The sequence below is a fragment of the Galeopterus variegatus genome, unplaced genomic scaffold (genome assembly GCF_000696425.1).
Source record: "Galeopterus variegatus unplaced genomic scaffold, G_variegatus-3.0.2 Scaffold7226, whole genome shotgun sequence".
Lineage (NCBI taxonomy): Eukaryota > Metazoa > Chordata > Mammalia > Dermoptera > Cynocephalidae > Galeopterus > Galeopterus variegatus.
The window spans coordinates 58,987-69,482 of NW_007733337.1; the positions used below are offsets into that span (position 1 = coordinate 58,987).

The following is a 10,496-nucleotide window of genomic DNA, read 5'->3' on the forward strand; positions in this document are numbered from 1 at the left end:
CGGGACGAGGGCTGCAGCCCCCGGAGCCGGGACGAAGGAGGTCGGCGGCGCCCGAGGGAGCCCGGCTCGCGCTCCGGAGTCTCGCCTCGCGCCGGCCCGGCTCCTCCACACGAGTTCGCGTTCTGCTGACTAACGGCCCCGGCGCGAGGCGCTGGAGCGGCCGCCGCCGCCTGCTCTCGGGCCTCACGTCCCGCGCGGCCGTGGTCGCAGCCGCCACCTCCCTTTCTGGCACTGCAGACACCACCCAAACCCAGCCAGGTCTTTCTTCTCTTTAATTCTCCTTTCTTCTCTCCTCCTCAGCCTGCCAGGCGCGGGGCTCGCTCCCGCAGCGAGAGGGAAACGGGATGGGAACCGAGGGGGCGAGCAGAGTCCTCTCCAAGCCAGGAGTTGGCCACTGACTGGAGGAAGGTGCCAAAGCTGACCCGGGCTCCAGCCTGCGAGCGGGCGAGGGGACGGACGGAGCGCAGACTTGCCCGGCTTCCACCAATTACAAGCCACCCAGCAGAGTCGGTAGCTCTCCGGGCTCTGGGAGAGGCTAAGCTGACTCGGCAGGAGGCGGGGATTGCGGTGAAGAAGAGCCAATAGGAGCAAAGTCTCCCCGCCCCTCCGCCTTGATGGACTGCCACGTTTGGACCAATGGGGGAATTCTCATTTCGAAGAAAGCGGGACTTGTTCGCCCGGTTTGAGGGAGAGGTTGTGAGGAGGGGGAGGGCTCGAGGCTGGGCCGCGTGGAGTAGCCTGGCCTGAGAGCAGGGAGGGCGGGAGGATGTCTCTGACCGCCTCAAGGAGTCACGTGGGTCGACCCGGGGCGGGGGCGGAAAGGCAGGATAAGTTTCTTCCGGGTCATTGACAGCAGCGTCTACACCGTGGGTAGTTGATCGGTCTTCCCTCCGTGTTTTTCCCCGTACGCGGCACAAGGTGGTTGTGGTTTCAGCGATGAGCTCCCAGAAGGGGAACGTGGCTCGTTCCAGGCCTCAGAAGCACCAGAATACGTTTAGCTTCAAAAATGACAAGTTTGATAAGAGTGTTCAGACCAAGGTAGGAATCTGCTTATTGCACTGACTCTGACTCCAGGAAGGAACGTTTCAGTGGAGCGGGGAGAGAGGAAATGAGAGGAGTTGGCGAGGGCGAGTGTGGACCGCAGCCCAGAGTTAGTCTTGGCTGCAGTGCAACTCTTTCTAACGTGTTATTCCCACGCCCTTCTTTGGACCTGCGTCTGTTGTCGTCTTGTAGACATGATGGTCAACACACTTTACTAGTTGCACAACGAGTGAACGGGACCCTCAACAAACCTAAGGTGCAAATGAGGAAATTGAGTCGTCGAACGCTTCTATCTGGATCACATATTTGCAGTGGAACGAGGATTGTAGCCTGAGTGTCTCTTTCAAATCTAGCATCAAGTTTATGCAGTTCGTATTTCTCTTTGGAAAACTCCAAGCCCTTAGGTTTGCAGGTATAATGAGAACGATTAAGGGCTCTTAGCCTCAGCGTCCTCACCAACATAATGGGAATCCAACATAGTGGGAATTTCTGTCTGTCTTGTAAGATTGTTTTGAGGATCATGTTATTTGATTAACGTGAAAATGCTTGTTTTGCTGTTTATGTCTTTTACTCTTCAGCGGGATTTCTGTAAATTGGAAGAAGATTTATTTTATTTTACTTTTTAATTGCTTATTCAATAAGTTTATTGTCTTTATTTGAAAAAATCATAGATAACTGTTTGGTTTAGTTTTCTTCAGCCCGCTCCTGAGCTCCGAGGAAGCTTGTCGTCTTTTGAGCTACCCGATCTTTCTTCTGGGAAAGGGACATTTTGGGACGGTTCCATCTCTTCTTTTTAACTTCTCTCTTGGGCTTCTTCCCATAGACTGGATTCTCTCGTATAGCAGCATGAGCTTTCTTAAACATCTCCTCGTCATGTCTGGAGTCACGTTGTTCTTTACGTATTGAGAGAATTGTTTCTTATAAACATCTTCATCTTCTTCCATTAAGTAACGCATATAAACTGCAACATTCTGACCCATGATGTGTTTCCGATGTACTTCTGCATTAAATTCCTTGCTCTCAGAATCATAATCAGGGAATCGTTTGGTACTGTGAGGGATAGACAAGCCTCCATCCACTGCACCCTTTAGGGCCCCAAAAACTTTATTGCCAGTGGTAGTTCTGGCAAGGCCTGCATCCAAACAGCAGGTGAAGGCACCAGGTCGACCATCAGTGCTTTCCACATTGTATTCATCTCCAGTCACCTCCACTTGGCCTTCATAGATCTTGTCCATGCCAAACCTATTGAGAAGCCTGTGGGCCAGCAGCAGACCCGTACAATACGCTGCAGCATAATTTGTCAGGCCAACTTTCACACCATATTTTGGTAGTTCATGTGCGTAAGCTGCACAGACTATCATATCCCCTTCTATACGGGCATAAGCAATCTGACAAACGATATCTCTGTTAGTCACACAAGCTATCATCCTGTATTTGGGTGTGTTGTACTTATTTTTATCCTGGATCACCAAGCGTTTCCTAGCATAGTAATCAGTTTTACCCTCTCGTCTTCTTCTAAATTTCACTTGGTATCTCTTAAAGTAGGCCTTATTCTTGACAACCTTAACAAACCCCATTCTGCGGAACACAGACCCGTGTCTGCGGCTCAGCACAGAGCTGCAGGGCCCGCAGCGCTAGATGGGGGGGGAAAAAGAGAAAAAAGTATTTTCTATCTTTGAAAGAAGCTTTGTTGTTTTAGTAAATTAATAGAAGTTTGAGGTCCTCTAACAGCTTATAAATCCATGGGTCAGGCTTAGATTCCTCTTTTGGTGTTTTTTTTTTTTTTTAATCTGTATGTGATAAGTTCAAGACTTAATATTGTCAAGCTTTAGGGAGGTGTGGGTGGTCAGTAAGACATCATAAGGACCCATCCATCTTAAAGTCAGTCGGTCTGGACCTTGGACTTGCCATGTCTTTAGCAGTGTTCTGTCTCTTGGGTTATAGGGGTGTAGAGGTTTGTCTGCTGGAAAAGCTGACCTGGAAAAGGCAAACTGATATAGAATAGTTAGAGTTTGACATAACTTACATGTGAAAGCTTACGTACAACAGTTATGTTTTATATCTAGAGAGAGAATCCCTAATATGGAGGCTTGGAAGGGTTTCCCATATATATAATTTTAAAACGACTTGATTTGAGTCTACTTTTAGGAGTCACCCTGCTATGAAGCAAGGCAGTGGGTAATGTTTTATCTCATTTCAGTTTAGTTTCCTGGCAAATTTTGGCTAGAGTTCTTGTGAACAAGAATTATTGTATTCTAATGTCCAGCTGCAAGCTATGCATTTAGAGTTAAAAGACTAAGAAAAGAAACCTTTTTAATTTAGAAGCTTAACAAAATGTTAAAGGCTGTTCAGGCTGTTACACCTATTGTTAATAGGTAAACCAGAGTAAAAAGCTGCACTATTCCAAATAGATGTCTGCATCTTTTCGTGTATTCTTATTCTAAGATTTTGCACAAACATTGGATTCTGATTATTTTTCATCAGATGATAAAACGTAGTTTTAGAAAGCATTTAGGGCTGACCAGTTTGCTCAGTTGTTTCGAGTACAGCCTTGTAACACCAAGGCTATGGGTTCAGATACCTGTACTGGCCAGCTGCCAAAAAATCCCCACAAAAACCTTCTAAACTACAGTGTAGCTGTTCTTAACTTGTACTGTACTTGTACTTTTCATTGTGTTTTCTTGTTGTTATCTAATAACTATGTCATTCTGGTCAAATGTTTTCATGGGTCTCAGATTCAGCCTTTAAGTTCCATTTTATCACTTAATCTTTAATTCCTTTCCCTCTTTTAAATCATAAGGTCTTATTTGTCAATTGGTAGGATCGCCAGGCACTTTGATACTGGAGCTTCTGATAAAAACAGCACGAGATATTTTACTGAGGAAAATCATTAGGTTGATTGTTCATCTCTGTAATGGAGAACTCATAATTGGCTGTGTTCACAGCAGATTCTTCAACCAGCTATATGCTAAAGCCAAGACTTTGTCAGAAGCACCTGACCCCATCTTTGCGCCTGTGCTTAACAAAGGAGTGGTGAGAACTGCATGGTTCTCTGTAACTCCCCTAAAGGATTGTAGTAACAATTGACTACTTTACCTTATTATTTGGTAGGGGTCCTGCACGATAGTTCTCGTTTTCCTTCTCTGCCAAGCAGTTGGTCAGGACTTCACTGTTTTATTTTTGGAAGTTTATGTAGGTAAAGCACTCATTCTCATAGGATACAGGTGATAGTTTTTTACACACACACACACACACACACACACACACACACACACACACACACACACACACGCTTGAATATATTCTAGAGGGGGAGATGAGCTTGTTGTATGCATTCTAAATGACCAAACTTGGAAAAGGGTCAAAGTAGTAAAAGTAGGTTTCAGCACAATATGATGGAATTGTCTAGCTGTGAAGGAGCTTGCACTCGACTTTTGTAACCTCTCCTTCACTGGGGTTATTTAAAAGAGACTCGTATGGACACTGGTTAGCAATGCCTTCAAATGATTGAAGAGGGTTAGGAGGGGTAGATGGGAATAGATTTAAATATCTGCTCTAGTCATTTGATATGAAAATGTTGATTCTGCCAAGGCAGCCTTGTTTCTCTTACTGGAGAGGCAGTGATGTGTGATGAAAAAGAACATTGAAAGAGATAAAAGAGCCACATTTTAGCCACAGTTCTGTCATTTGTTTAGCTTTGTGATGTCAGGCAACTTACCTATAGTTTTTAATCTACAGCACTGAGTTAATATTGTCTCTTGTCTTACTTTCCTCTCAGGATTGCTGTGGGGATTATTACAAAAATATTTTTGAGAAATAAGGATACAATTATTAACTAAGCATAAGCATATAATAATTTATGTGGACCTGCAGTTGCTCAAAGGCTAAAATAATTAATTAAGAAATGCATACTTGGGGCCGGCCCAGTGGCACACTGCTATAGTGCACCACTTGGGAAGCGCGGCAGCGCTCCCGCTGAGGGTTCGGATCCCACATCCGGACCGGTTCCCGCTCACTGGCTGAGCGAGGCGCGGGAGCAACACCGAGGGCTGCGATCCCGTTGCCGGTCCCTGTCCGGTACGGGGGCGACACTGAGGGTTGCGATCCGTTGCCGGACACGGAAAAAAAAAAAAAAAAAAAAAAAAAAAAAAAAAAAAAGAAATGCATACTTGTTGAAGAATACTAAAACAATTAGAGAAGTGTGTGAAGTATAAAAGTGAAAGTCTCCATTCCCAGTCTTACTGTGTAGTCACTGTTAAGTTTGCTGCATATGTTTCTAGACATCTATCTATGTACAGTGCAGTGCATCTGTAATAAAAAAACATTTTTTTCCTTCTCACTCATTCAGTAAAGTGGGTATGTCAGAACATAGAGATTAAGCTCATTCTCTTTAATGGCTGTATAATATTGTGTAGTATAAAAGTAGGGTAACTTATTACTTTCCTATTAATAAACATTTGAATTGTTTTCAGGTGTTTTTTTTTTATTAAAGATGATCGGTAAGGGGATTTTAACCCTTGACTTGGTGTCGTCAGCACCATGCTCACCCAGTGAGCTAACCAGCCATCCCTATATGGGATCTGAACCCCTAGCCTTGGTGTTATCAGCATGATACTCTCCCAAGTGAGCCGTGGGCCGGCCCTCAGTTTTTCAGTATGCCAAAAAAGCTGCAGTGAAATGCTTGTATTCACTTATTTATTCCACAAATACTATCTGGTACTGCAGTGGATTGAATTATGTCATCCCAAAACTTATAGAAGCTTGAATTGTGTCCCCCAAGTTTTATGTATTAGAAACTTAGCCCTCACTGTGACTGTTAAGAGGGTGGGAGATCCCATTACGCTAACTATAAGGTGGGGCCTTGAAGAGGTGATTGGGTTGTAGGAGCTTGCAGTAGTGAACGGATTAAAAATGGTGGTGAGGGGCGTGGTTCTGAGGGCTTTAAAAGAAGAGGAGAGTCTGTCTCTCTGTTCTCTCTGCTTCCACCGTCTTGCAATGTAAGATCCCTGGTTTGCTGTCACCACCACCAGATGGACTTTGGACTTAGCAGCCTCAGAAACTGTAGCAGTAAATGTCATTTTCTTTGTAAATTACCCAGTTCCATGTATTTTGTTATAAGCAACACAAAATGGACTAATACAGGTACCAAACATTGTGCTAGATGCTGGGAATATAGAATTGAGCAAAATATACAGTTAAAGCCTTAATTGAAACTTACAGTTTAGTGGGAGTAAAGTGACAAATATAAATTAAATAATCTTTCAAGTATATTAATACCAGTGTCAGAAGGAGCTATGAGAGAAAAGTCACAGGAAGTCTTGATCAAGTTTGGAGGGTGAAGGATGCGTAGCAGTTAACTAAATGAGATGGGAAGAGCATATATCATTCTCCTGAGGATGCTGTTTGTTTTATATGTATAGTCAGCCTGTTTTTACTAGGATTTACCCAAGTGTATTTCTTAGAGCCCTGGGGTCATGTGATCTTGATAGCTTCAGAATAGCTTTTATGGTCAAATCACTTTGGAAATACTGTGTAATAGGCCTCACTTTTAGTAGATCACAGTGGATTGGCCCAAAGCACTGAGGTGTTTTGCAGGTAAAAATTATTTAACCAAGATTTGGCTTGGCTATGGAACTCTTTGGTTTACATAATACATATTGAACTAATTTATTGTGGGAAGTCTATGGCTATACTCTCTAAACAGTTTTGGAAATATAGTTTTATTAGTAATAGTATTTATGTACTTAAGTGTGTTGGGAACTACATATCCTTGATATACACAAACTAATTTGATCTTCAAAATAACCCCAAGATAGATGCTATAATTATCCCATTTTTCATATTGGGAAATTAGGGCTTAGAGGTAAATGGTGTGCCCAAAATTATATAATTAGCCCTTGGCTATCCATTGATTAGGTGGGGTCCATGTGAAGAGACCTCAACTGATAAGTAAATCAAAAGCCCTCCATTGTATATATATGTGTGTGGTGTTTTTGTTTTTTAAATACCATATTTTTGTGTGTAATAGAAGCAGTGTGACACCAGATTAGGGTCAGACCAGAAATGAGTAAGCTTTACTGACACTCTACCTGAACACTGCTTGTTTGAAATCTTCTAGGGAAAGAGTCTCTCCTCATGAGGTGGGGCCCCTGGAGTGTCACATGTCACAGATGTTGGGGTAGGTCTCACCTAATCAGCTAGGGCTCTGTAGCAGAGGCTCCTTTTACTTACTTAATGTGAAAACAGATGCTAATTCAGTCCAGTTCCTCAGATCCTGATTTAGGCAGAAAACTGTCTAAAGTTTAAGGTTAGTTATGGTTACATATGTATAGCAGAACAGGATTTTGTGTTTACAACTCCCTTTGTTCACAATAGCTATAAATGGGGAAAAACCCCAAATATCTATCAATAGGAGAGTATATAAGCAGACTGTGGCAGATGCATACAATGTAATACTCCTCTGCAGTTTTTTTAAATGAACTACTGGTACCTGTAAATAATGTGGATGGATCTCAGGAACATCGTGTGAAAGGAAAGAAGCCAAATACAAAAGAGCATCCTGTGTGATTCTGATGGAGTTTGGATGTGTTGTCCCCTCCAAAACTCATGTGGAAATTTGATCTCCAATGTGGCAGTGTTGGAAACTGAGTAATGGGGGCGGACCCCTCATGAATGGATTAATGCTCTCCCTGGGGGAGGAGGTGTAGTGAGTGAGTTCTCACTCTATAAGTTACCACGAGAGCTGATTGTTTAAAGGATCCTGGCACTTCCTTTTTCTCTCTCTCTCTTGCTTCCTGTCACCATGTGATCTGCTTGTACCTGCCGGCTGCCTGCCACTTTCTGCCATGAGTAGAAGCAGCCTGAGGCCCGTGCCAGATGCATCTGTCCAGAATCGTAAGCCAAATAAACCTCTGTTCTTTATAAATTACCCAATCTCAGGTATTTCTGTTATAGCAACACAAAATGGACTAAACAGATTCCATCCGTAGAAATCAGAACTATGGTTGCCTTGGGTGGTAGGGATATTTACTAGAAGGCTCACAAGGAAACTTTCTGGGGTGATGGAAATGGTGAAGATCACGAGAGTAATACATTTATCAGAACTTATTGAATTGTACATTTAAGGTCTGTGCATGACACTGGCGTAAATTTTACTTCAATTGAAAATAGGGGGCCGGCCCGGTGGCGCACTGGAGAGTGCGCCGTTTGGGAGTGCGGCGGCGCTTCCGCTGAGGGTTCGGATCCCATGTGGAGACCGGTTCCCGCTCACTGGCTGAGTGTGGTGCGGATGCAACACCGAGGGTTGCGAGCCCATTGCCGGTCCCCAGTACGGGCGCAACACTGAGGGTTGCGATCCCGTTACCGGTCAGTAAAAAAAAAGACAAAAAGGAAAAAAAAAAAGAAAATAGGTATTACAGCAAAAGGACTTAGATATCATGAAGTTCTGTTTTTGTTGGCTTTTTGTTTTGGGAGAGTTGCAGGAACACTACCTATATTAGTCCTTTTATAAAAGAAAACTATCCTTCAGAAATAAAACAAAAAGAGGTTAACATTCTAACAAATGTTGAACATCTTAGCTAACCAGAAGTCACAATGATTCTAATAGTTGTCTTTTAATCTTTTGCCTTTCTGCAGTCTTTCTCTCTAAACTCTAGTCATGACACTTGAGTTGATTTGTTTCTCTGTGAGAGGAATACAGATGATAGTTAGAAAGTGGATTTTGTGCATAAATACTGAGGCTGGTTATTGATTTTTTTTTTCCTAATTTCCTTCCAGGATAGAGTCATAATCTTAATTTATTTGGCCATGATGCTTTACACTGTAAAATGAATGAATACAACTTTGTTATGAAAAACCTCACTGTACTATTGGTGAGGCTCATTTTGTCCAGGTAGCTTAGAATTAGATGTTACTGGAAGTTTGTCCTCTCTCCCCCTGTTGAGCTTTAGGGATCAGTCCCAGATTGGCTTAAGTAATCCCTGGTATTAGTAATTTCAGTGTGAGTGATGAAGTGCCAGTGATGGAAATAAATGTTATTTCTCAACCAATGGATGTCAGCAATTAGAGTATAAACAAGGGGTTAGCCATTGAGTAAAGCAGGTGGGCAGATACAGAATAGACTATAGTTTCAAGGTGACCATCTCTGGCATTGTAGAGATCATTCTAGTAATATAGAGATCATTCTTTGGTCTTTTCCCAAATTGGAAAATATTCTTTGATATGTTTCCCAGTGCTGTCTATTAAGTGAGTTTATGTTAAATGTATCCCCTCTCCCCCATTGATACTAAATTCAGAATGCTTTTTCAATTGGCAAGGTGACTTAATTTATGGTGTGCTGGGCATTGTGATGTACATAAGAATATTATACCTAATAAAAGTCATAGTGCTAATGAAGCTCTTTATTTTTTCTTTGTGCTTTTTCAATATTTTGAGGTATTATATTCTATAATATTATCTACCTGTTATTTTCTCTCCTTCCTTTCACATAAAATAATTTCATCTATGCTTGGGAATATTCCATATACTTACATTCCCAAGATGCTTCTACTTGAAGCCACTAAAGCAATTCTGCATGTTTCTTAAAGTTGAAGCCTGCTACAATGTAATTGTTTATTCCTGCAGTAATCACATATTTAACTACAGCATCATTCTGCCAAGTGAAAGAGTTAGGCATAAGTAAGAGTCTCATTATGATAGGAAATTTTGTACTGATGATCTTGGGAAAAGCTGTTCACAGTATGAAGTCAGCAACTTATCCCGGTTTGCAGTTTGAATTTCTCTGATTATGGCACTGGATGTTTTGAGGGAGCTTTGTGTGGCCCACGCACCAGGAGTGCAATTTGTCCCTTGAAATCTACATTGAGTTGTCCATCTTCAGCTTATTGTTCTTAGTTAGACAGTTGTAGCCAGATATTAAACTAAAAGTCAGAATCTAGTTTCGTCTATAGGTAGAAAACAAAAACTCAAAAACTGTGAACATGGCTACAATCTAATAACAAGTGTACTATAGTTTTCTTTTGAAATGTAATTTATTTTTCTACAGTCCCCTGTTTCTACCAAAGATTATCGTAGTAAGACTAATTTGCCTGTTTATTACATAAGCATGACAAGAGTAACTACATAGGCCCCTTTAAATTTGCTTTGCTGGAGATTTTGACAAAAAATCTCAAATTGAACTTTTAAAAACTTCTTGATGCTAGGAAGCCAAACCAAGACAGACATTAGATTTTGCCTGCTGTATCTAATACCTTGAAATTTTGGAGCCTACAAGGAAATTGCAGCTTTTTAGTCATTCACTCTAAAGCTAGGAACTCTTGAAACTAGGCATGCATATTTTCAAATGTGATATTCCAGTGAAAGCCTTGGTAATATAATCAATGTTTCCAATAGTATCCTGTTAAAGAGAACAGAATCTTTCTTTTTTTTTTTTTTTTTTTTTTTTTTTTTTTTTTGTC

General features: G+C 41.8%; 1 protein-coding gene and 1 pseudogene across 1 annotated transcript in view; one reads left to right on the forward strand and one right to left on the reverse strand.

The window, feature by feature from the left end:
• Nucleotides 1–848: 848 nt before the first annotated feature.
• Nucleotides 849–10,496, forward strand: part of LOC103607195 (chromosome unknown open reading frame, human C9orf85) — a gene marked incomplete at its 3' end in the record, with an annotated part of 43,612 nt that continues 33,964 nt past the window's right edge. The window contains exon 1 of the mRNA XM_008591728.1: nucleotides 849–1,038. Coding sequence (XP_008589950.1) covers nucleotides 937–1,038 — 102 coding nt within the window. The remainder of the gene's footprint in view (nucleotides 1,039–10,496) is intronic.
• Nucleotides 1,726–2,684, reverse strand: LOC103607194 (annotated as a pseudogene).